We start from the raw sequence: 24,200 nt of genomic DNA, 5'->3' as shown, positions 1-24,200 counted from the left end.
TGCAGCAAAATTTTAGTTCTTGTTTTACACAAAGGGAGCAAATTCAGCTCTAGTTACATGGATGCAAACCATTCCTCAGTGGTTTATTTTAATAGCACTTTGATTTTTACTGATTCTCTTCTCCCCTCTTTGTGATGGTTTCAACAGCAACTAACTTGTCCAAACTGGAAATTTCTAATTATTCCCAACCAAAACCATTGACATTCAAGAAAATGCTTCCATCTCCCAATCCAAGTATGTGGTGAGCTGTCTGGGCAATTAGTGTGTGTAGGGGGGGAGAGACAGTCCATCCAGGAGCTGAGAAGCACAGAGTTCCCCTGAATGGCAGTTCTAGCACCTGGAGAGAGACCCAATCTCCTACTTCACAGTTTTGGCTGCAGGAGCTGGACATGCCCCTTTCCCATCACCAGACTCAGTTCTGACTTGAGTGTCATAGCTCCAACATTTGGAGAGAGATTGAGTCTCCGTTCTGACGCAAGGAATTTTGGGAAACAGTTTGCTTTAAGCCCTAATTTGAGACTTATTAAGTGTGGCTGGAGAGCAGACCAACCTCTGTAGATGCTCAGATGTTATGGCAATAAGCAGAGTGTAAATACCTGGCTTGATCGGATAGATCTCTCAAACCTATCTCAGCCCCATTTCAAGTCTCTGGTGCCATCACCCGGCTGGAACCTCGATCTAAGTTCCAATCCTGCTGCAGCATTCAGACAGATCTGAGCCCAGTCCTGATTCTGTGCTCTAGGATCTAAAGAGTCAACCAACCTCAGTCCTGACTCGTCTTCACTACCTGCAGAGCCACCTGTAACCAAACCTAGATCCAGTTCCAGCCACAAGCAAATGACCCAGTTGGCAACCTCATGGCCAGTCACTAAACTCTGAGCTGAACCAGGCCCAACTCATTTCACCAGTGGTATATAGCAGCACTTGATCTAAGATTCCTGAGGCTGGAGGATACACACCTGTCCTTCAATTGGGGGGGGGGGGGGAGGGGGGGAGAAGGGACCAGGATAAGCTTTCATAGTGGAGCGAGACCAGTCTGTGTGCCGAAGTGATATTAAACTTGAAACATGATTTTAAAAAATTAAGAAATATTTCAAAACTCTTATAAACTTCATGGCACACTTGCTGGTATCAGCTAGAATCATAATAATGAGACATAAGTTATAAGCTTTAAAACCAACATGAAACGAGGACCCTCTTTATAGCTCCCCCCACCCACCTAGTGCACACACACCAAAGAACCCCACCTCCCACCCCCAATAATGTATTTACACAGAGCATGGCTTATTGTCAGAAAACTTTTTGCATTTAGAAGGTCAGATGGAAACCCCTTTATTTACCATACGTATGGGGGGCCAGCTCATCCCCACCCAGCCGCCCATGACCTCCTCCTGTCCCAACAGTTTGTACCATGAGGAGATATGCCTTTGCAAGAGACCTTTGGAACAAGCCAACGGTAACATTGCGGCCTTCCTGCTGCTGAAGAATCAGAGTCAGCCCCTCAAAGCTGCTTGGTTCACAGTTATCCAGCTGTTGATTACTTCCCACCAGTTCTGGAGTGATTAGTTTTCTTTTTGGTTTTTTAAATTGTGATACATTTCTCTGCTATCCTATTGTAGGACGAGACAGCCCTGCACCCCCCAGCCCAGTCAAGTTGGAATAATAAACATGGGCGCAGCTCCACCCCCAATCCCAGAGAAGCTGGATGTTGCTGCTAGACAGCCAGGAGCTAGTTAACAGTGTTGACATTTCAGCTGCCATCACCAGGCTTCAGAGATAACAGCTAATGGCGATGAACAGGGTGTGTCTCACCTCTTGATCCAGACAGGTACTGAGTACCTACAACTTCCCTTAGTCCCAGGGCATTAGGAGAGCCACATTGGGCCTTCTACAGCTATTGATTCTTCTTGTTCACTCAGTCAGAGCCTAATTCAAAGCCCATGGACATCAATGGGAGTCATTCCATTGCCTTCAGTAGGCTTTAGACCAGGCCTTAGACACCCCATGGTTGGTTGGCATTCTTCTCGCCCACAAGAGAAGTGTTTGGTGTTTTTACATGAAAGCTGATTTCCATAGAAACTGAAGGGGGCACTGGCAGGGGTGTGGGCATCTATGCCCGAGGACCAGCTCAGTCTGATCCGAGACCCCAGTGGCAATGAAGGCGCCAGTCAATGCACAGCACCTCTCGAGGCTCTTGCTCTTTCCCCACACTCTAACACCCCCCAGGCCGCTGCCACCTTGCCGCTCACCAACAGCACCGCGAGGGCCCCAAAGAACTGAGCTGGACCTCACTGCATTTTGCCTATTTACCTGAGAGGTATCAAGCTCCAAGGACCTGCTGTGATGCATCGGGTGAGTGACATCTAGTCGAAAAAAGCCCAGGAGCCAGACAGAGGCTCATCTGGCACTGCCTGTGGACCACAAGGGTCTTTGTTCATGTCCCTTCTGGGGTGTTGCGTGCTGCCGCAGAGAGGCAGGGTCTCTGGTAGTTACTGCACATCTGCTGGGACAGTTTGGCTATGAGCTGGCACAAACAGTGGCTGCTGCTGGCAGAAAGTTGCATCTTCTCCAGATTCATTTGCGCTAGGTAATTACATGGAAAGATCTGGATCAGGAAATCCCCCGAGTGAACCTTCACATTTGTGCTAAACGAAGGACAATAAAGAGTGAAAGGAAATCAATGGGTCTGGAAAGCTGCCTTCATCACACTTGGGACACCTACGCAACGGGGCCCATGGTGCCTTCTCCTGGCCTAGAGCCATCCCATTCAGCATGTTCACGAGCTCTCTACTGGCTGTCTCTGCCTGGTGTCAGAGAAGACTCCTGTGCCACAACACGTACTGAAAACTGCAGAAGAGTGGCTCTTCCTTTCTGCCAAGCGGCTAGCACAAGCTCTTTGTAACAGCAAACAGACCAGTAGGGAGAACTTCTGCATCAGAGACGCGCCTGAGCCAAACCCCCAGACCCGAACAGCCCGAATTCACACAGCTCAGTCTGGATACCAGTGCAGCAATGCAGACCCACCTCTACTGACTGGATTCCAAAGTGCCGAGAGGGCCCTCTGCTCAAAACACAAAACGCCCCCCAAACGCTGAAAGTCAGAGCCACACCCCTTGCCCTGGCAATGACAGCCCAGCCCTTTAATCACTGTTTGTTGTTTTAAATGCCCATCCCCGTATCATCTGGTGCCTGACAAATCAAAACCAAATGAAACTGCTATATTTCTTTATGGCTTGGTAGGTGGGCTAACGAGATCAAGCATAACGAGGTAGAGGTTTTGGATGGCCGTGACTTACCGGGCATCCATTTGGTCCTTGGGTTAACCCTCACCACAGTCCAGCAGGATGAAATCTGGAAACTGGACAGGTCGGGAGCTGGTAGGAAAAGCCAGCCTGCTTGCTGAGGGAGACTGAGAGAAGTTAAGCTGCTGGAAGGGGGTGGCCCAAGTCATTTTTAGGGATATTTTGTGTGAATTCAGCAGCTGAAAGAGCTGGTGTAGGGATGAATCAATCACTTGGGACAGCGAGAGTGTCAGAAATCTAGGAGAGGGGTAGGATTATTGGGGAGGAATTTGGGGGTGGCAGGAGGATTTGTCACACAGGAGAGGGGTACAGTAGCTCCTTGGAGTGAGACACAAGAGCACAAGAAGTGGAAGTGTCTGGCACCTAGAATACAGATCTTTCCCCCAATCTCTCCCCTTGTGAACCGAACAGTTCTTAGAGATGGTTGAAATTTTTCATTGAAGCATTTTTTCAGAAACTCAGAAAACAAGGTGGGAGTCTGAGCTTCACTTCCAGTTTCAGATCAGCAAATACCACCGGGATTTCTAAGTACCGAGCAAGCTTATCCAGTGGCTCGCACAGAATTAAATGTCGTACATCCAGAGCTACATTTTGGATGATCGAGGCTGCTGCACAATATAGACAAAATAAAAGATAACCCTCAGACAGAAATGAGGGCATGATTAAAAGAAGCTAAGATAAGGGCCACATGCTCACACTCCAAACCACCTCAAACATGTGTCTTCAGAGCGTAGCCTCCCCTCCTATATTGACACACACACATACCTGTAGATCCAGCAATGACGACTGGCTCAAGTAATATACTATAGTGGGTATTACTATTACACAGCATTTTTGGTCCCAAAGCATTTATACAGACCCCAGGCCAAATTTTCGTCCTACTGAAATAAATGGCAAAACTCCCACTGACTTCAAAGGAACCAGGCTTTGGCCCTGTATGTAAAAAGGTCACTGCTTGCCCTACTGAACTGCAACCACTTCTGGGGTGGAAACAAAACCACCATCCTGCACTAGCATGCCTCTGCCACTGTGAGCAAAGCACAGCACACCCATGTGAATCCGCAGGGGGAATTCAGGCTGGCAGAACAGAATTACCAGATCAGTTACAACTGGAGCTGGAATTTAGCCACACACTATATTTTAAATAGTACAGTTCCTGTATTAGGAAGCTGGCCCAGACAACTCAACCGCTTGAACTCTACAGATAAGCACAGTCCTCCCAAATATGCTGCACCGCAATACTGCAGGCAAGCTTATTCACTGAGCCAGCTGCTCTACCCTCTTCCTACCACTGGACAACCCTGACTCCCCCAGCACCCTTTATGTTGAATCCACTAGCACCCTCCATCTCACCAATCTCAGCAGGAGAAGGATTTAGCCCATTTCTCTGTACAAGTGCCTTAAGACAAAAGCTCTATATAACAATAGCCACTCCAAGCTAGTACTGGTGCCAGCTGCTGATTGCTGTTTTTTCCCCTTGCATTTGCATGTGTGTATGTGGAAGGGATGGGCAAGGCCATACTGGGAATACTGGGGCTGTTTTACTGTGACGGGTGGGCGGCCAGCCTTCTCCTCTCAGATTGGGCTGATTTTGTGGCATAGTTGAACTTTAGGAAAGGAAAATTTCAATTTTCAAGCAGAACAGGCCAGCCAAAAACGAACTCCAGAGAAATCCATTCCAGTCCCTCACTGCCTGCTGGGAAAGCTTTTGATCTGCACTTACATATCCTTAGTGCATTCAAGTTCCAGTTCAGTACAGCATCTAAGCACACGCTTAAATCCATCCTATGCCAGCATAATTAAACGTGCTCTAATGCTTTGCTGAAGAGGGATGGACTGCTGAACCAAGGCCTGAATGACCTAAAACTGGAAGTGAAAATCAGCCTCCTAACTCAATTTCTGCATAAAGGCCACTGAATGGGAGAAGAAACGGTTAATTTGCTAAATCTGTCCTTTGGCTCCACTCAAGCACTTGCCCCAGGTTCTGCACATGCGGCTGATTACATATGTGCTCTCCTTGAAGTGCATAAATGACAGAGGGAAGACAGAGCAAGTGGCCTAGAAACACACCTTCACAGGAAAAATTAGTCCTGGTCAGGTTATGCTGTTAACAAGAAAGTCATGTAGTATATAATAAATGTGCTTCCCCGTCCTTCCCCCACAGACAGGGGTGCAATGCATGTGCAGAATTGCAAAGCTATCGGATAAGTGGCGGGGCCATGGGAGAAAAATGACACAACCGTGCAATAAACTGCATTCCTCTTGCTCCTTTATTCCCCTCACCTGCACTCTGCCCACAAATGCAGCCTCACACCAGGACCACTTCTAATAGTGGAAAACCCTGAGCAGCTCCAAGAATTAACCTGCCACAGAACTGTTTCTTCTTGCCTCCAAATGTGGAATTTCTCCTTCATAATTATTCGACTGGGCAGAGGCTCCTTGACAGGCAGTATTCATTGCTGATGAAGGGACAGTTTGATGGTGAAATACTACATGATGCTGAAGTGCTAGAAATGGGAACTTTTAGGGGAGATTTTTTAAAGGCACAAATGGGAGTTAGGGGCCCAATATTCACTGACCTTTCAATGAGATATGGGTGCCTAACCTCCATGGACTCCTCATCCTATTGGAGAGGGGAGATTCTCAGAGATACGCAGTGTGCTGCTTCTAGCTCTGGAAGGCAATGAGACATCCAGAACATTTTTATGGTTAGGGAAGCTTTATATCATGCTGCACCTGGCTAACAGGTGAAGGGATACAATAAATAGACCCAATACACCTGTCTAAAATGTGCCCCAAGGCGACTGTTTCTGTACAAAACCTGCCATAATACTTCAGGATGGTGTGGTGGAAAGAGTGAAGAGGCCCTTGGTTTGGGTTGAGCAGACAAGTCACCCCTTGTGAGTAATGTCGCCTTCCCAAGCCAATGCCAAAAAAAGGCTTGTGTTACACTGTCCCAGCAGATATTTCATATGTATATTTTAAAGCTTCTCAAACAAACCTTCAATTCCTATGCGATTGAGGTGATGTTGACTATGCCAATCTGTTTCTGAATTGGGGGAGAAAATACTGCCAAAAACTGCTCCAGAGTGACCAAAATCTGCTGGTGGAAGAGTAAACAGCAGATCACTAGACAGTATGGTTAAAATTTTGGAAACTGACAGCATTTAGCCACATAGCTCATGGTGAATTCATAGAATCATAGAAGATTAGTGTTGGAAGGGACCTCAGAAGGTCATCTAGTCTAACCCCCTGCTCAAAGCAGGACTAACCTCAGCTAAATCATCCCAGCCAGGGCTTTGTCAAGTTGGGGCTTAAAAACCTCTAAGGATGGGGATTCCACCACCTCCTTATATAACCCATGTCAGTGCTTACCACCCTCCTACTGAAAAACTTTTTCCTAATATCCAACCTAGACCTCCCTCACTGCAACTTGAGACCATTGCTTCTTGTTCTATCAATTGCCACCACTGAGAACAGCCTAGCTCCATCCTCCCTGGAACCCCCTTTCAGGTAGTTGAAGGCTGTTATCAAATCCCCTTTCTCTTCTCTTCTGCAGACTAAATAAACTCAGTTCCCTCAACCTAGCTTCATAAATCATGTGCCCCAGCCCCCTAATCATTTTCGTTGCTCTCTGCTGGACTCTCTCCAATTTGTCCACATCCTTTCTACAGTGGGAGGCCCAAAACTGGACACAATACTCCAGATGTGGCCTCACCAGTGCTAAATAGATGGGAATAATCACTTCCCTTGATCTGCTGGCAATGCTCCTACTAATGCAGCCCAATATGACGTTAGCTTTCTTGGCAATAAGGGCAAACTGTTGACTCATATCCAGCTTCTTATCCATTGTAACCTCTAGGTCCTTTTCTGCAGAACTGCTGCTTAGCCATGCGGTCCCAGTCTGTAGCAGTGCATGGGATTCTTCCATCCTAAGTGCAGAACTCTGCAATCATCAGATTTCTTTTGGCCCAATTCTCCAGTTTGTCTAGGTCACTCTGTATCCTATCCCTCCCCTCCAGGGTATCTACCACTCCTCCCCAGTTTAATGTCATCCGTGAACTTGCTGAGGGTGCAATCCACTCCATCATCCAGATCATTAATGAAGATGTTGAACAAAACCAGCCCCAGGTCCGACCCTTGGGGCACTTGGCTTGTTACCGGCTGCCCACTAGACATCAAGCCGTTGATCACTACCCTACTACTGAGCCTGATGATCCAGCCAGCTTTCTATCCACCTTGTAGTCTGAATTCATGATAGTTGTGAAGCTCCAGTCAGCTTTGAAAATCTCAACCTATATCTCCAAAGTCAGATCAAAACACTCCTCAACTCCATGTCAAATGGAGCTTGCTAGGGCCAGGAGAGATTCTAATGGCTATGGTGATGCAATCTAGCTCCAGTTCCTGTACCTGAACTTTGGAAAACAAAGGATGCTGCCCATATTTTTTCCAGTGGTGCCTTTGGGCCTGGATTCAGTCTGTGGCATTGCCTCTGCAGGGTGACCTTGAAGGGCTACTATGCAGGAGTGTCCCTCCATGCAGCGATGAAGCTGCTTGAGGAATGGGGAAAGGCGCAGTGCTCATCCCCAACGGCCATGCTTTCCAGCTGTAGCTCTGGTCCCCCCGCTAAAACAATCAGTTTGGGTTTGAAAAATAGTGTGCTCAGTCCTTTGGTTTCTTTGTTAGAGAGGGTGGCTGCATTTCCTCGGGGTCTCTTGGGTTAGGACTGGGCTGGGCGGAGATTTCTGTACTTATCTGCATCATTTAGCCCTGCTCAATAGGCACGAAGGGGCTCATTTGGGCACAGTCTGCTCCTGCTCTCCCACGCAGTTTGCCAGTACACAGCGCTTTCACACCCAGCAGGTACAAAGGGGAATCAATCAAGACCTCATCCAAAGCCTGCTGAGATTAATGGGAACACTTCCACCGACGTTAGTGGGCCTTGTATCTGACCCCTGGTGCATACTCTGTCTGTGCAGCAGTGAAACGCAGGCACCTGAGCAGCAAGGCTGAGAGAGGATGGTGCCCAGCCAGCTGCACACACGAGAGGGGATGGGGAGGTATTGGCATCCAGAAATGTTCCCATACCCCACTGAGGAACCCAGAGCACGGGCACTCAGCTACGTGCCCAAGTGTAAACTGTGAAGTAGTAACTTCCTTGGCACACCCTCAGCTCCTCAGTCTAGCTGGGGCTCAACCACATGCAAAAACCAGGCAATAAAACCTCCTCCCGTGTTAATATCTCACGGAAGGCTTTTCCATTTGTTTTAAATCTACCTACAACTGTATTTTTCATTTCAAACACCACGTCTGCCACCTTCCAGGCAGGGAGAAAGAGGGGCCTGACCCAGCCCCGTTTGTCCAACTGAACAAGACGCTGGGTAGGAAAAATACATACCTGGCACCATAAGTCAACAGAAAACGTTTGCCTGCTGGCTAGAGGTCCTGCAGGAGAAAGATGGCCCTGGATATATCGTGTACCAGTTGACTAAAACAAATACCTGTATGTGTATATCTTCATATATACAGCATATAAATATATATACACACACATACCGTATATACACACACGCACCTATAGTTCTCAGTATATAAATAATATATGTACGAGCAAGGTGGTTACGTTCAGCAGCACTGCCCCCATGCCCCAGCCCCACCTCCCACAATCTCCCCATGGTACAAGCCATTTTGTTTTGGTTTCACTCAAACCCATCCCCTCCCACCATGCACAGCAACTGCTGGCTGTCCGCTGGGCCCCGGTGTCCTCGCCCACCCCATCCCACGTTTCTCCCGACAGTTCTGTTACTAGCACATCTGGGAAGCAAACCGAAAGCCATGGGCAGCACAAGAGAACCCCAGTGATGGTGTCTACGTCTCTGGAAGGACCACGTGTCTGTCCTGATTCTCCCATTCCGACTTCCCAAGGGAAACGTGCCCAAAGCCACTGGCCGGGATCTTTTGCCAAGCTTCAAGGGACCAAGGTTAACACAAATAAATCCCAGGGTCCTGGCTGCTTCCTGCTGAGTTTTGCTTGGCAGCAGATCTGCCCTTTGCTTTCCCATAGGCATAAAGTCCTGTTTCTCTTCGGAGAGGCCGTTTCCATAGTTTCCACACTCATCCCGCTGGTGTGTGAGCCTTACCAGACCAGGGGCGTGCAAGCTAATCAAATGCTTCTTTGTGCACAAAAAAAAAAAAAAAAAGAGTCGGGGAGGTCAGTAGGTTTGAATTTTTTTTTTTTTGCACAAAGACTATTTCTCCTGCATTTGATTTTGGTTTCATTTCATTCCCACGCGTGGCAAAGAGCATGCATCGGAGGGAGGGAGCGGCCTCTAGCACTTGTCATCTTCTTCCGTATCACTCAGCACATCGATGCTAGCCCCACACATCACCCCCTGCGCAGCCCCTCTCCTCCTTCTCCTGTAGTGCCCATTGGGCATCTGCCAGCTGTGCCGCATTGGAGGGGCTGACCCGATCGTGTTGGAGCGGCCGAGGCTAGTGGCGACAGCAGCCTCAAAGGTGAGCGTCTCCTCCTCGCCGCAGTCTGAAGCGTGGGAGTCGTCGTGCAGGGCCAGGTATGGCTCCGAAATGTAGCGCTGGGGGGTTGAGTGCCGGCTCTGCTTTCCCTGTGGAGAGCTGGAAGACTCGGTCAGGCAGGTGTTGTTCGTCTCCAGAGCCTGGGAGAACAGAGGGGAGCCCCCCTCACTCTCGTTGGGTTGTGGGGAGGTGTCACCGGGATGCCCCATCATGGCAGCATAAGAGATGAGCGGGCGCGGCTTGGGGGGGACGGGAGGGAGCTGCCGGCGACCTCGTCTAGGGGTGCTGGTGTCAGATATAGAGGGGATGGAGCTTTCACTCAGGGAGCCCGTGCCCTGCAAAATGGAAGGAGACAAAACACGTGAACAGTACAGCTGGGATGGGACAGTTTGGTCAAAAGCTGCATCCTGCCCCTTCAGAAGCCCCTGATGAAAAGCCATTTCTCCATGGCTGTGTCTTTCCTAGGAGAAGAGGTGTCTTAACTCCAGGTAGCCACGGGGCAGCCTGGGCTTGAACTCAACCTGTGAATACTCCAATGTGCTTCGCCTTCACGAGGCTTTTACCTTGAGTTACACCTGGTCTACACCTAAAACTCCTACCTACATCGCCCAGGGCTGTGAAAAATTTCATGCCCTGGGCAATGTAGTTAGGTCAACCCAACCTCCTTGCAGATGGCGCTAGGTTGATGGAAGAATTCTGTTGACATAGGAAGTGTCTGCGCTCCAGTGGCACAGCTGCAGTGCCATGGCAGTGCCCCGATAGTGTAAACATACCCACTATGTCTACACTCACTCACTATGTCATTGCCACTCACTACAGCAATGGGAGTGGTTCTCCTGGCGGCATGGGTAATCTACCTTCCTGAGAGGTGGTAGCTAGGCTGACAGAAGAATTCTTCTGTTGACCTACCACTGCCTACACCAGGGGTTAGGCTGACTTAACTGTTTCTCAGGGAGGGGGGAGCATGAATTCCCCCCCCCCAAGAGATGTAGCTATGCCAGTGTAACTTCAGCGTGGAGCAGCTCCTAATGAAGGCATGGCCTCAGAAGATCAGGACAGAGTAAACGGAGGTGGCGACTGACTCAGCTGCTCCCATTTTCCTCTGGTGATGTCACAATGGTGTGCTTTGGGTCTTACAACCATCCCTTTGTGCAGTCACAGTTTTGCACTTGTTGCATCACACAGGTGCACGGCAGTGCCAGGGCCTGATGTCTGCAGCCCCACACCGTGTCTGTGGTAACATAGTGTTCTCAGGCACTGACAAAGACACTGTTCATATGAATGGGCCTGATTCTCCCCTGCCTTGCCGCTTGTGTTTGCACTAGTGCAAAATGGGTGTCAAATGCTACCAAGGAGAATGGTAGCATTTCACACCAACTCATCATGGGTGTAAATGACTGGACAAGGGGCAAGGCCGTGGATAAGCTAGGTTTGTATCTCGGTGGGGGCGGGATAGGAAAGAAAATGCAAACAGCTATGTGGAGGGATGGTAACTGTTCCTCAGTCACTGTAATAGGCTTTCTAACTGATGGCAGCTGGCACAGGACCAGCTACTATTATCATCCTCACCGCCAGTTCCCTGTAGGGTGCTAGATTTACAGGAGACGCACTTATGTCCCTGAGCACTGTGCTCTCACCACTGCAAACTTCAAACGCTTCATTAGGATGATACAACAATGTCCCAGTCGCAGGCAGCGTGGTCTAGTGGACAGAGCCCTGAGTAGGGACTTGTGAGTCCTAGGTTCTGTTCCAGGCTGTGCTATGGACTGGCTCTGTGAGCTAGGCCACTTCACCTCTGTGTGTCCGTGTTTCCCCTCCCACCCATTGCCGGTCTTGTCTAGTTAGATTGTGAGCGCTTGGGGCTGGATCCGCCTCTTGCACAGCGCCTAGCACAACGAGGCTCCAGATGCAGGTAGGGCTTTTCAGCACTGCTGTACTTTACAGAATAATTGAGCAAAGGCTGCCTGACCCCAGAGACAGGAGTACGGGATCACAGGGATTTTGCAGATTTCATTGCTGAACGACTGCTTGCCTCCTTCCCCGCTCCAGGACCCTTGCCTGGAACAATGATTTTTGGCTGCTGGTTTCATTCCTACCTGCCTGTTGGGCGTCTGCGACCTGCCCTCGCTGGGTGACCTGGACTGGTGCCGGACGGGAGATTCGCCATCCGCCTGAGGACTCCTCTCCTCTGAGTTGCAACGGGAGATGTCTGGGGACAGCAGGTGCTTGCGTTCTTTGGATCGCCCTCGTTCTCTGCCGCCCGAGCGATGTGTCTCGGACCTGTGGCCTGGGGAGGACAAAGCCAGACTGTAAGGCTCCCCCCAGCAGCCCCCAGTGGGACACATGCTTTGATTTGTTCATAGTGGGGGTCCAGAGATCACTAGGAGGGTGCTGTCATCTTCACTCTAACTCCCAGAGCTCCCTCTCTCTCCATCCTGTTAACCCAACACTTCCCCGAGGTCAGGCAGGTAGGGGCTGTCCCATGCTGAGGATCCTGACAGCTGCCTCTGCCTCACCCCAGGAGGAGGGTCTTCTTAAAAAAACCCTCATCCCCCTCACCAAAGTGCTTGTGACAGTAGCTTTGATTTCTTCAGCCACCCCTAACATCATGGTTCTTGTCTGTTTTCAGACTGCGGCTGCTCTGGTCATTATTGCGCTCCTCTGGATAGTTAATGACCTCTATCTTTTTGGCTTGGAAAGTCTTTCTCCTTCCTCCTTCTCCAAAACCTCAGTGCATCCTCTGACATTGTGGGCTACCTTCTCCTTCTGCAGCACCTTCAGAGCCATGCAGCTCCCTCCAGCAATGGTTCTGCTCTTGTTTTATTGGATTATTTCCTCTCTGTCTTGATTCCTCCTGCATCAAGACACCTCCTAGACCAAGCCCCATAAGCTCAATTTTCAGCCTGCTGCTGCTTTATGACTTCTCTTTCTCTGTCAACTTATCTCCACTTTTATGCTTCCCTGCAGCACCACTCTCAGCCACATGTAACTAACTAGCAATGCATTTGGTGAGCCCCCCACTTCACGTACTTTGGACTTGTCTGAACCAAGTAAACCCTCGGACTCAGACGCAGCTTCTTTCCGGTAACCATCTGGCTACCCTCAAACACAACTGTATCTCCCGCCGTCTTGGCACAGACCTCCCATTTGTCTCCACTGTTTGTAATCTTAGCATCTGAATTTTCCTTCTCCTCCCACATCTCCCATGCCTGTAAATCTGCCGATGCTCAGCTCCACCAGGGCGATGCAAGCCACTGCCTCCTTTTCAACTCTGCTGAAACTCTCATCCATGCCCGAACCATGGCAACTCTCTTCTTCATGGCTTTGCCAAGACCCATCTCTCCAGATGCCAGGATGTACAGAATGCTGCAGCCCTGTCTCCGTGTAGTTCCACTGACTCCCCGGTCACTTCAGGATCCAGTTTACACCTGGTTACTCAAATCCTCTAGGGACTGACTCCAGCCTCGCTTCCACACCTGAGTGCTCTCTACTTCCCACTCCCTCTAGAGTCAGCTCCCAGACGTACATCAAACCAGCTCTGCTTTCTGGCCATTGCCATTTTGTTCTGGCCCATCCCCACATGCCTCCTCTTCCCCGTCACATAAGCAGCATTTGCCAATCAGAAAGCCAGTGGCACCAAATGCAACTGGAGCTGCAGTGAATCCTGGGTGTGTCCGGCTCCCACTACAGGTGAGGATCTGCATCCATACATGTAAGGCCGGGATGGCAAACTCGTGCCACGGCCACTCCTGATGCTGCCTGGGACAGGGGACGGACTGCATTGCTGGTGATTCAGCACAACTCATGTGCAGGCTGCTGCCAGCGTCAGGGAGAAACAGGAGATCAAGACAGCAGTGGCCCCCTTCAGGCTGAGCGGAGGAACAGCCCACACCCAGTATAGCTGAGCCAGATGGACACTGGAGCAAGGACCTGGGTGGGACCTTGAATCGAGATGCTTTGTGGTCCACGCCAGCTGGAGGAAGGCAGTGCACTGCAGTGGGAAGGACCCCAGGCCAAGACCCAAACATGGGACACCAGTTGGCCTGCTCATTTTGTCAACTCTTGGACTATGGGTGCAACTTTTCTAGATCGCTATTTCTTCCTTAGTTTGCCGGTTGCCCCCTCTGTTGTCCAGCCCCCACCGCTTTTCTGTCATCTCCACAGCAGGTACAAGATAGCCTTCTTTGAAGCTCCTGCATCTCTCTGGCTCATGGACTCTCCATCTATTTTCAGATCTCAAAAAAAAACCCCATGTCTCCCTTGCCCATATTTCTTAGCAGCTCCTTCCCCTCTTTGCTCCTTTTGGAACTCTCTGAATGCATGATTTAATCCTGCGTACTGTCCTAGGACACATCTTGCAATGCCTGATGATAAAGCTAGATTGGATTGTACTTCTAGTTCTTGATTCTTTACCATCGTTTTTGGGTGGAGTGCCCCATGGCTCTGCCATACCCAAGAGTAACACTGAACTTCGACTGCAGAAAGGAGTGAATTACTCACCTGAAGAAGATTCCTGTACTCTGGGAAAGTACCCCTCTCACCTGAGTCCGCGTTCAGGCGGCGAGCTGACAGTTGCAGGGAGGAGTGGTAACTGCGTCGGCGTGACTTGTAGGTGTTTTCACTGCTTCGCTCCATGGAGAACTCATCCAGCCAGGAGCTGTTAGGACGCTTGTCCCGGATGGTGGAGAACGATCGTCTCATAGAGCTCGTGTCTGTAACCACCTGGAAATGCATCCCATGGGATGATTAATGGAAGCCAGCTGCAGTGGCAGGGGGAGCAGTTGGGCCTCTCCAAAGTCAAGGTATCTAATATCAGAGGAACACTAGTACAGTCCCTCCTGCTTACACTCCTTCCAGGAGGGAGCGCAGGAAATTTAACAGCAATGGCTCCAGAGTTGCTCCAGCATCTATCACTGAATTAAAAAGATAGGGCCGGATTCTCAGCTGGTATAAATCAGCAGGGAAAAAGGGAGAGCAGAGGAAATTCAAAAGGGAATAGAAAGGAGAGCTCCTATTGGCTTATTCACTCCCATGTCTCTCTCCTCCTCCATTTATTTGCATAAATACTGCCATATTTCTATGTACTCGTCCTTGGCCTGTCCCCTTCTCCCCAGCCCAGCACCCTGCCCTCCATCTCCTGCCCCTTCCTCTAACTCTCTCTTGTTCTCATAGTTGGCTACCTGCCCTTTTAACTTTATTCACTCTCCGTATCCTCCACCCCCTTACACCATTTCTTTTCCATCCATCCCGTCCCCCCTTCTGCCACCTTATTCCTCCCCATTTTCTCCTCCCAAAGGATCCTTTATGTTTTCCATGTTTCTCCTCTTCCTTTCACCATTTATTTCCCCTCCTACAACCCATCTCTTGTTCTCATCCTTCTCTCCACTCTTGACTTCTCGTGTTCTTTGTTGCCCCTCTATTACAGGAATGGGTGGGTGAGGTTCTGTGTCCTGTGTTGTGCAGGAGGTCAGACTAGATGATCATAATGGTCCCTTCTGACCTTATAGTCTATGAGTCTATCAGTTCTCCCTGCTTGTATTTTTTCTTACTTTACCTTATCTGCTTTTCCCTTGTCCATCTTTGATCCATCCTTTTTCTTCCCTTCTCTCTCCTACCCAATCCCCTCTCTTTGTATTTCTCTCCCTTTCACTCCTTGTGCCATCCTTCTGACTTATTTCCCCCCGCCACCTCTTGCTTCTCATGTCTTTTTCCCTTTAAAGCAAAGCTATTTCCTTCCATTTCCCTCCAGCTCCTCAGTGTTGTTGCCATGTTGCCTTCCCATCCCCACACTGTGTTCAGCCAGTCCTCTCAGAGGCAGTCATTCCTCTCTGTGCCTGATGATACAGCAGCTTCTGTGTCCATTTGGACTGTCTCATCCCATTTGGGGATGGTTGGACAGGCAGTAGTTGGGAAAGATACAACAAAGAGCCAGCAAACATCCATAGTTACCAGGTGCCAAGTTACCAGTTAAATCAGTAGCATCAGCAGAGAAGAGTTCTCCTCATCTCCCCACCCTCCAAAGGACCACTGTAGATAAACAATGCGGATTTACCCCATGGAGAGCACTAATGACATTATGTCCAGTCCCCTTTGGCATGGAAGGGCCTGTTATTTATACTGTCCCTGCTACTGAAGAAACACAAGGTCCCGATGCTCCGTGTCAAAGGGTTATGACAACAAACCCAAGAAAAGCTTTCATGTCTCGGTCAAAAGCGGAATACGAGACAAACAGACAGAAAAACCAGGCAGACAAACAAAGAGATGGAGCACGGCCTGGAGTGATCAGGACAGACTGCCCAGGGCCAGAGAGGTGTGCATGTGTTTTGGGACAATGGCAGAAGAAGGAAAACAGATATAGGATAATTGCCAAAACAAATATTTGCCAGGTGGGGAGAGAGACTTTGAAAATGTTGCATGTTCAATGAAACACCAGTGAGCCAGTCCTGCTGCTGCTCACCCTTGGTGTGGGCTAGAGGGTCCAGTGGTTTGGGTTTTATCTTGGAACTTGGGAGACCCAGGTTCCATTCCCTGCTCCACCACAGGCTTCCTGTGTGACCTTGGGCAAGTCTCTCAGTGCCTCAGTTCCCCATCTGTACAGTGGGGAGAACAGCACCATCCTGCCTCCCAGGAGTGCTGTGAGGATAACTATGGTACAGACTGTGAGGTGCTCAGGTACACTTGGAATAGAGGCCATGTCAGTACCTAAGTTAGACTGTTTCCCCGTGCCATCCAGACAGGCAGCCAATGGAAAAGCACTAGCGATACCTAGCACACTACAGCAGGGCCTGGCAGCGCAGCATCAAAGATCTCACAGGGAAAAATATGGTCCCCCTTTGCGTATCCAATAGCTACAGTCATGTATTGCTGGTTCTGCTCGTCCGATTACAGTTTTGCTTGGTTTTACCTGGGGATCCACAGTCAGGCGTGGCATGGAGGAGGCCCTCCCAGATACAGCGCGCTCCTGAGTGTCCACGGGGAGATAGTTGCCACGGTTAGAGGACTGCATTCTTTTAAACTCTCTAACCTCTGGCTCCTGGAAATAAACATACAGCCAAGCTCGTGGGATTTTGTTTGATTATATCACCACTCCTCTTCTCCAGTGTCTGTGCTCCTGTTGGACTGGGAACAGCTTGACAGAAGGGAAACCTGTATCTTTCAAATCTCTGGAACAGGGTGCAGTTTTTTGGTTGGCCAAACAGTAAGAATGGCTGGATTCCATATTTATAGCAGTTTACTTGGAAATAGTTTCAGTCTCAGACTCGGTTCTAGGTGGGCACAGAGATCCTGCTCACAGATTCTTGCCCTGGCTGACATCTAGTCAAACTTCACTACTTTTTTATTTTAGCAATGAGAGAAGGAAAACCTAGACTGATTTTTCTAACTCCCTGAAATATCTACACTTCTGCTTCTAATTTTTTTTTTCTTTATTTTTTTTTTTTTTTGAGCTTGCAGAATCTTCTATACTTTGATTTTCTAAAATGTTTTAAAGGTTTTTCCAGTCATGTCCAAGTTAAATGAATCAGAAAGGGCTTGATGTCACATTTGTATATTTTGGTTCATTTCCAACTTTGAAAATCTCTTTTGTTCTGGTCAAAGAGGAAAACAGAAGCAAGTGACATTATTTTGGGTTGCCAGAAAGTGACATCAGATAGATGTGGGTCATCACCAGGAAGGGATGAATTCAGATCCCCTCCTTCATTGCCAGCAGTCTCCATGAAAGGTTGACTGGACAGTTCCCATTTCTGGCTGAAGGGCTGAATTGTATGGAGAGGTGGTGTGTGTGGGATGCAGAATTCACAGAGATAGTGCTACAAACTCTGAGAAGCATACGAGATCAGACTGGAAATGTACAGTGATACAACACTGCAGCCCAACAAGTGTAAGGGTGGTGCCCAGATGCACACACGTGTACATATATACACATACACAGACACTAGTGCTGTGGACCGAAATGTGGGCATATGTGTATGTTCACGTTTGTGTGACACGGTTCAACAATTCAGTTTTGATAATGGACACCAGCACTGACAACAAGATGAACACGAATCCCAGAACAGCAGATACCATCGTTCAGCATACGGTAACCCACTGAAATGAGTATTTAATAAAAGGAATCGACCTGTGAAGAAAAGGATAGTTTACTGCATTATCTCAATCCATTGTACTACAGCATCACAAGGTCTTAGAAAAACTCCCAGTCGATGATACTTCCTGTGCACTTGTGTCCTGTGCCCAGAAACACAGAGAGGAGGAACACTGGGTTGCTCTGATGTTCTTTAGAAACATATTTAAACGGCACCAGGTACGTGGCATCCTCGGTAGCTCCGATACACTTGGTGGACCAGATCCCCAGTTGGCGTAAACTGGCATAGCTCCAATGGAGCGCTGCTGTTTTACACCAGCTGGCCATCTGGGCCTATGTGTCAGTATGTGCTGGGTGTGCATTTTGCATCTCCAGTCCTACAAATCAGGCCTGTGCGTGATCTGAAACGCAGCAGAATGCTCACACGTGCTCAGGGCAGTCGTACAAATGTGTCAAGTAGCCAGAGGCCCACAGACACCACACAGAGAGGAAGCAAGGGCCTCATGATGCTGTATGTGTAAAGAGCCACCCGAAGCCCAGCTGCTTTACGATGCAAGGACTCAAAGGGTAAAATCATGTTGCAAGGAGCTCTAGAGAGGGATCTAGCATGAAATGGGTCTCCATATTCCTTTCATATAGGGCCGGGCCATCCTGGGGTGGCCTATTTTAGGACCTGACCCAAACCCCCCTGAAGTCAATGAATGGAAAGGCTCTCATTGACTCCAGTGGGCTTTAGATCAGGCCCTTAGACAGGAATACATCTTAATTTGTTACTGTGGATTCCAAAAAATCAGGAAGTTAAGAGATCAATGTTCTCCCTCTTTTGCTCCTCCTACTGAAGTCGGCACATCATGACCTTACATTGCCACTGGCAAGAGATCCACACTTCCCACTGCTAAGTGGGAGGATGCTGTCAGAGAATGTGCTTCCTAAAATCAGTATGCGGGGGCGGGGGTGGAGGGAAGAAGTAGCAAGGGAGTTGGTACTATTGCTTGAACCCAAGAGGGATTCTGAGCCACATGTGCGTGTGTGGGACTGCCTGCACCTGCAAGATGGGGCATAAAGTTAGAACTACCTTTTGAAAACAGAGCAGGGCAGAGGTGCTGGGACCACAAAAGAAGTACATTAAAGGCAGGGAATTGGTTTACCAGAGATTGCTGCTCCTGGAACTGCCCATGTGTTGAATCCATACAAGCCAGCTGGAATATCTCTTGAGGAGAGAGTGGACTCAGTGACGGGTACCCGCTCCGGCTGCTCCTGCAAAGATATTCCAACTTCAGAGAGACAGAGAGAGAGAACAAATCTTCACGCTGTGATCATTGATGGCCTCTCTGACTTAAACCTCTTAAAGAGAAAAAGTTCACTCAGCACTGCAGTCTCAAAGTTCTCCTGGCACGAGGTGCTCCTTTGGTGGGCATGCTGTGAATTGAAATGAACAACTTTTCATCTCACAGACAAACTTCAACCTGGCATTCCCGAGTACTGTCCTGACAGCTGAAAAGGGACATGCGTTGTGTCACCTGCAATGTGGGAAGCACAGCAACAACTCCAAAACTAGCTTCCACCTGGCGGTCAGACTTGTCTGACAATCACAAGAGCTTTACCATTCAGTGATTGGAGGTTTTGTTTCCCTGTGGAGCAGTTCTGTTCTTTTGCAGCTAACGGTGGTGCAGGGTTACAGTGATGCTTCCCGTAAGAGTGTCTGCAATTGCTAGCGCAACTCTGGTCATGGTAATGGCGTTACTAATGGGACATGCACATGCCTGGCGGTAGCATTGGCTCTGAAGAAGAGTGTGTTATGTCACTCCTGACAGTGGTGTCAATCATGTTCAAGCATTATTGATTTTTTTTTCCTCTTAACATTTTTTCAGGTGAATTTAGAGCTGGCGGAAGCCCCTAGATTCACAGACTGAAGTGCACACTGCCTCTCAGAAAGGATACAGCTAGAGCAGAGGCGGTGCAAGCTTCTGCATGCTGTGCTGCAATGTACCTCAATCCTGACCCACAGGGAACATCTCTAGAAATGAAAGGGTAACGCAGTCTCCAAGCCACATTTCTCATTTATCCCTTCACCTCTCTGCTGAGACTGATAAAAGTTGCCACCTGCTATGGCGGTGCTTGCCTACCGGGAACGGGAATAACATGATGGGCTCACTTCACATGAGCCAAAGAGCAACCAGACGGCAAAGATTTCGAATCCTAGAAATGTATGGCTGGGAAGTCAAGAAGTCATCAAGTCCAGCCCCCTGCGCTGAGGCAGGACCACGTAAACCTAGACCGTCCCTGACAGGTGTTTGTCCAACTTGTTTTTAAAAATTTCCAATGATGGGGATTCAATGACCTTCCTTAGACGGCTATTCCAGAGCTTAACTACTCTTATAGCTAGAAAGTTTTTCCTAATATCTAACCTAAATCTCCTTTGCTGTAGATTAAGCCCATTACTTCTTGGCCTACCTTCTGTGGACATAGAGAACAATTGATCACCAGCCTCTATATAACAGCCCTTAAGATATTGGAAGACTTATCAGGTCATCCCTCACTCTTCTTTTCTCAAGACTAAACATGCCCAGATTTTTCAATCTTTCCTCAGAGGTCAAGTTTTCTAAGCCCTTTATCATTTTTGTTGCCCTCCTTTGAACTCTCTTCAATTTGTCCATATCCTTCCTAAATTGAGGTGCCCAAAATTGGACACAGCACCCCAGGTAGGGCCTGAACAGTGCTAAGTAGAGTGGAACAATTGCCTCCTTACATATATATGTCTTACATATAGCAATCCTTTTAATACACCCCAGAATTATATTAGCTTTTTTTGCAGCTGCATCACATTGACTCATATTCAGTTTAACCCCCAGATCCTTTTCAGCAGTATTACCACCTAGACAGCTATTCTCCATTTTGTATTTGTGTATTTGATTTTTCCTTCCTAAATGAAGAACTTTGCTCTTGTCTTTCCTGAATTTCATCTTGTTGAATTCAGACCAATTCTCCAATTTGTCAGTCATTTTGAATTGTAAATTGTCCTCCACAGTGCTCGCAACTCCTCCCAGCTTGGTATCATCTGCAAATTTTATAAGCATACTCTCTACTCCATTATCCTAGTCATTAATGAAAGTATTGAATAGTCCCGGACCCAGGACTGTTCCCTGCAGGACCCCACAAGATACATCCTCCCAATTTAACAGCAAACCATTGGTAACTATTTTGAGTATGGTCTTTCAGCCACTGTGCATCCATCTTATACTCAATTCATCTAGACCACATTTCCCTAGTTTCCTTATGAGAATATCATGCGGATCTGTGACAAAATCAAGGTATATCATGTCTACTGCTTCCTCCTATCTACTAGGTCAGTAACCCTATAAAAGAAGGAGATTAAGTTGATGTGGCATGATTTGTTCTTGAAAAAATCTATGCTGACTATCCATTATAATCCTATTATCCGCCAGGCGCTTACAAACTGATTGTTTAATAATTTGCTTCAGTATCTTTTTAGGTATTGAAGTTAGGCCAACTGGCCTATAATTCCATAGGTCTTCCTTGTTCCCCTTTTTAAAGATAGGTACCATGTTTGCCCTTCTCCAGTCCTCTGGGACCTCTCCCATCCTCCAGGAGTTCTCAAAGATAATTCCTAACGATTCCAAGATTGCTTCAGTTAGTTTCTTAAGTACCCTACAATGAATTTCATCAGGCCCTAATGACTTGAATACAGCTCACTTACCTAAATATTCTTTCCCTATTTGGGCTTGCATTCCTTCCCTATGGTTGTCAGTATTAACTGCATTGAGTAGCTGGTTATCATTTCACCTTTGCAGTGAAGACTGAAGCAAAATAGGCATTAAGTACTTTAGCCTTCTTGATGTCATCAGTTACTAGCTCTCCTTCCCTGCTAAGCAGAGAACCTACATTTTCCTTTGTCATTTTCTTGCTTCTAATCTCTTCTTGCTATGTGTAACTCATTTTGTGCCTTAGCCATTCTGCTTTTGTCCCTACGTGCTTGTGCTGTTCTTTTTGTACTCCTCCTTATCAATTTGACCATGTTTCCGCTTTTTGCAGGATTCCTTTTTGATTTTCAGGTCATTAAAGAGCTCCTAATGGAGCCATACTGGCATCTTCCCAACTTTCCTTTACAGCAGAATAGTTTTGACGTACAGTCATTACTATTTTGGACTGGTTTTAAATTTGGGACCTTGAAGTGAAAGACTTTCTCTCTTTACCAGTCCCAGACACAGTCTCCTCCTACTAGTCCTCCTTGATTACACTGCTCATTGTTCTGCTAATGCCACATTGGGTTTTCAGTGCTGTCCACAAAGCGCTTGGTGAAATTTTTCTGCTGAAAAAAAATGCAGATTTGCGATAACTGAAACAATTTGCAAATTCATGGTGATTTTGGAAAATTGTTTTGGTCCAAGTGAAAAAAGAAAAGTTTGGAAATGTCAGAATGACATTATCAAAACAAAACATTTGTATTATTGGATAGATTCACAAGGGCAGCAGTGGGGCAACTGCAGACTGAAAGTGCCCTACTCCAGAACAACTTATACATTAGTGGTTAGTGCCCTCACCTAGGAGGCAAGAGACCTGGGTTCAAGGCCCTGTCCCAGAGCCTGGATTCACAGTTGAGTATACCACATCCCAGGTAAGTGCTCTAATCACTGGTGTACGGGAGGCTCTTTTTCCTCCACTTTTGTGCATCTAGCCCTTCATTGCCTTTGCTCTTATTAATAGGACCCAAAATAAAACATTTCATTTCATTCGACCCAAACTGAAAGTTTTCCAACTTTTTCAGTTCATTGAAAATTCTAACAAATTTCAGGTTCGGTGCATGAACAGAAATATTTTTCCAGTTTTTTGGAACTGCCAACGAACTGAAAAAACAGTTATTCTCCCACTTCTATGTGTATGTGGCTGGATACATGCTGACGTTGTCCATGGGCTGAAATGTGGCTCTTTGGGGTGCTTTGGTGAAACTAATAAAAGAACACACCATAAGCTCATAATTCTGGACTCATTCTATGATGATCAAGATGTTTCTGCTGATTGCCAGGATTTCCTTTTCCCATGGGCTCTGACGACCACCTCATCTGAACCTCCATGGAATCATAGATGATTAGGGTTGGAAGGGACCTCAGGAGGGCATCTAATCCAAACCCCTGCTCAAAGGAGGACCAACCTCAACTAAATCATCCCAGCCAGGGCTTTGTCAAGCTGGGCCTTGAAAACCTTTGAGGATGTAGATTCCACCACCTCCCTAGGAAACCCATTCCAGTGCTTAACTACCCTCTTAGTGAAAAAGGTTTTCTTAATATCCAACCTAGACCTTCCCCACTGCAACTTGAGACCATTGCCCCTTGTTCTGTCATCTCCCACCACTGAGAACAATAGCTCCATCTTTTTTGGAACCCCCATTCAGGTAGTTGAAGGCTGCTATCAAATTCCCCCTCACTCTTCTTTTCTGCAGATAAATAAGCCCAGTTTCCTCAGCCTCTCCTCATAAGTCATGTGCCCCAGTCCCCTGCGCCATGATTTTTTCAGGCTGACTGGTCTGTAGTTCCCTGGATCCTCCTCCTTTCCTTTTTTAAAGATGGGCACTATATTTGCTTTTTTCCAATCATCCAGGACGTCCCCCAGTGGACACAAGTTTTTAAAGATAATGGCCAATGGCTCTGCAATCACATCAGCCAACTCCCTCAGCACCCTCAGATGCACTGCATCCGGCGCCAGGGACTTGTGCATCTCAAGCTTTTCTAAATAGTCCTGAACCTGGGCTGCTCACCTCCTCCCCATACCGTGCTGCCTAGTGCAATAGCCTAAAAACTGACCTTGTCTGTGAAGACAGAAGCAAAAAAAGCACTGAGTACATCAGCTTTTTCCACATCATCTGTCACTAGGTTGCCTCCATTATCTTTCATTCAGAACATAAAATAATGCCTGTAGGAACAGAAATATCAGAGTATACTACAGGCGCTAAGGGCTATACTTACAGGCCTGACAGGGTGTCCTGCTGGATGTAAGGCAAAGCTTTGGCATTGGAAAGGATCTCTGGAGGCAGAGATGAAGGCTCCATGCGCTGGAACATAGGGGCATTTTTCTGTAATAAAAATTAAACAATCTGACTCTGTTCAAAGTGCAAAACATTTATGCAAATCCCTTGTACAGAAGGTTAAAAGCATGAAAAGGTTCCCCCTTTATGAATCCATCTTTTGGACTGCTCTCTATCTGTTTAGTGTGACCTCTATACTGCTATGAATACATTTGCCTTAAATCACTCACCTCTTCTTTTA

General features: G+C 47.7%; 1 protein-coding gene across 1 annotated transcript in view; it reads right to left on the bottom strand.

The window, feature by feature from the left end:
• Positions 1-9,491: 9,491 nt before the first annotated feature.
• Positions 9,492-24,200, bottom strand: part of CACNA1E (calcium voltage-gated channel subunit alpha1 E) — a 315,011-nt gene continuing 300,302 nt past the window's right edge. The window contains exons 46-51 of the mRNA XM_067535176.1: positions 23,901-24,007; positions 19,068-19,176; positions 16,741-16,869; positions 14,378-14,558; positions 11,933-12,123; positions 9,492-10,171 (exon numbers count right to left, since the gene is read on the bottom strand). Of these exons, the coding sequence (XP_067391277.1) occupies positions 9,632-10,171; positions 11,933-12,123; positions 14,378-14,558; positions 16,741-16,869; positions 19,068-19,176; positions 23,901-24,007 (1,257 nt within the window). The 3' untranslated portion in view covers positions 9,492-9,631. The remainder of the gene's footprint in view (positions 10,172-11,932; positions 12,124-14,377; positions 14,559-16,740; positions 16,870-19,067; positions 19,177-23,900; positions 24,008-24,200) is intronic.

Source organism: Emydura macquarii, unplaced genomic scaffold (assembly GCF_026122565.2).
Source record: "Emydura macquarii macquarii isolate MOO-44397 ecotype Brisbane River unplaced genomic scaffold, CSIRO-AGI_Emac_v2 contig_3477, whole genome shotgun sequence".
NCBI lineage: Eukaryota > Metazoa > Chordata > Testudines > Chelidae > Emydura > Emydura macquarii.
This window is presented reverse-complemented; position numbering and strand designations above follow the sequence as displayed.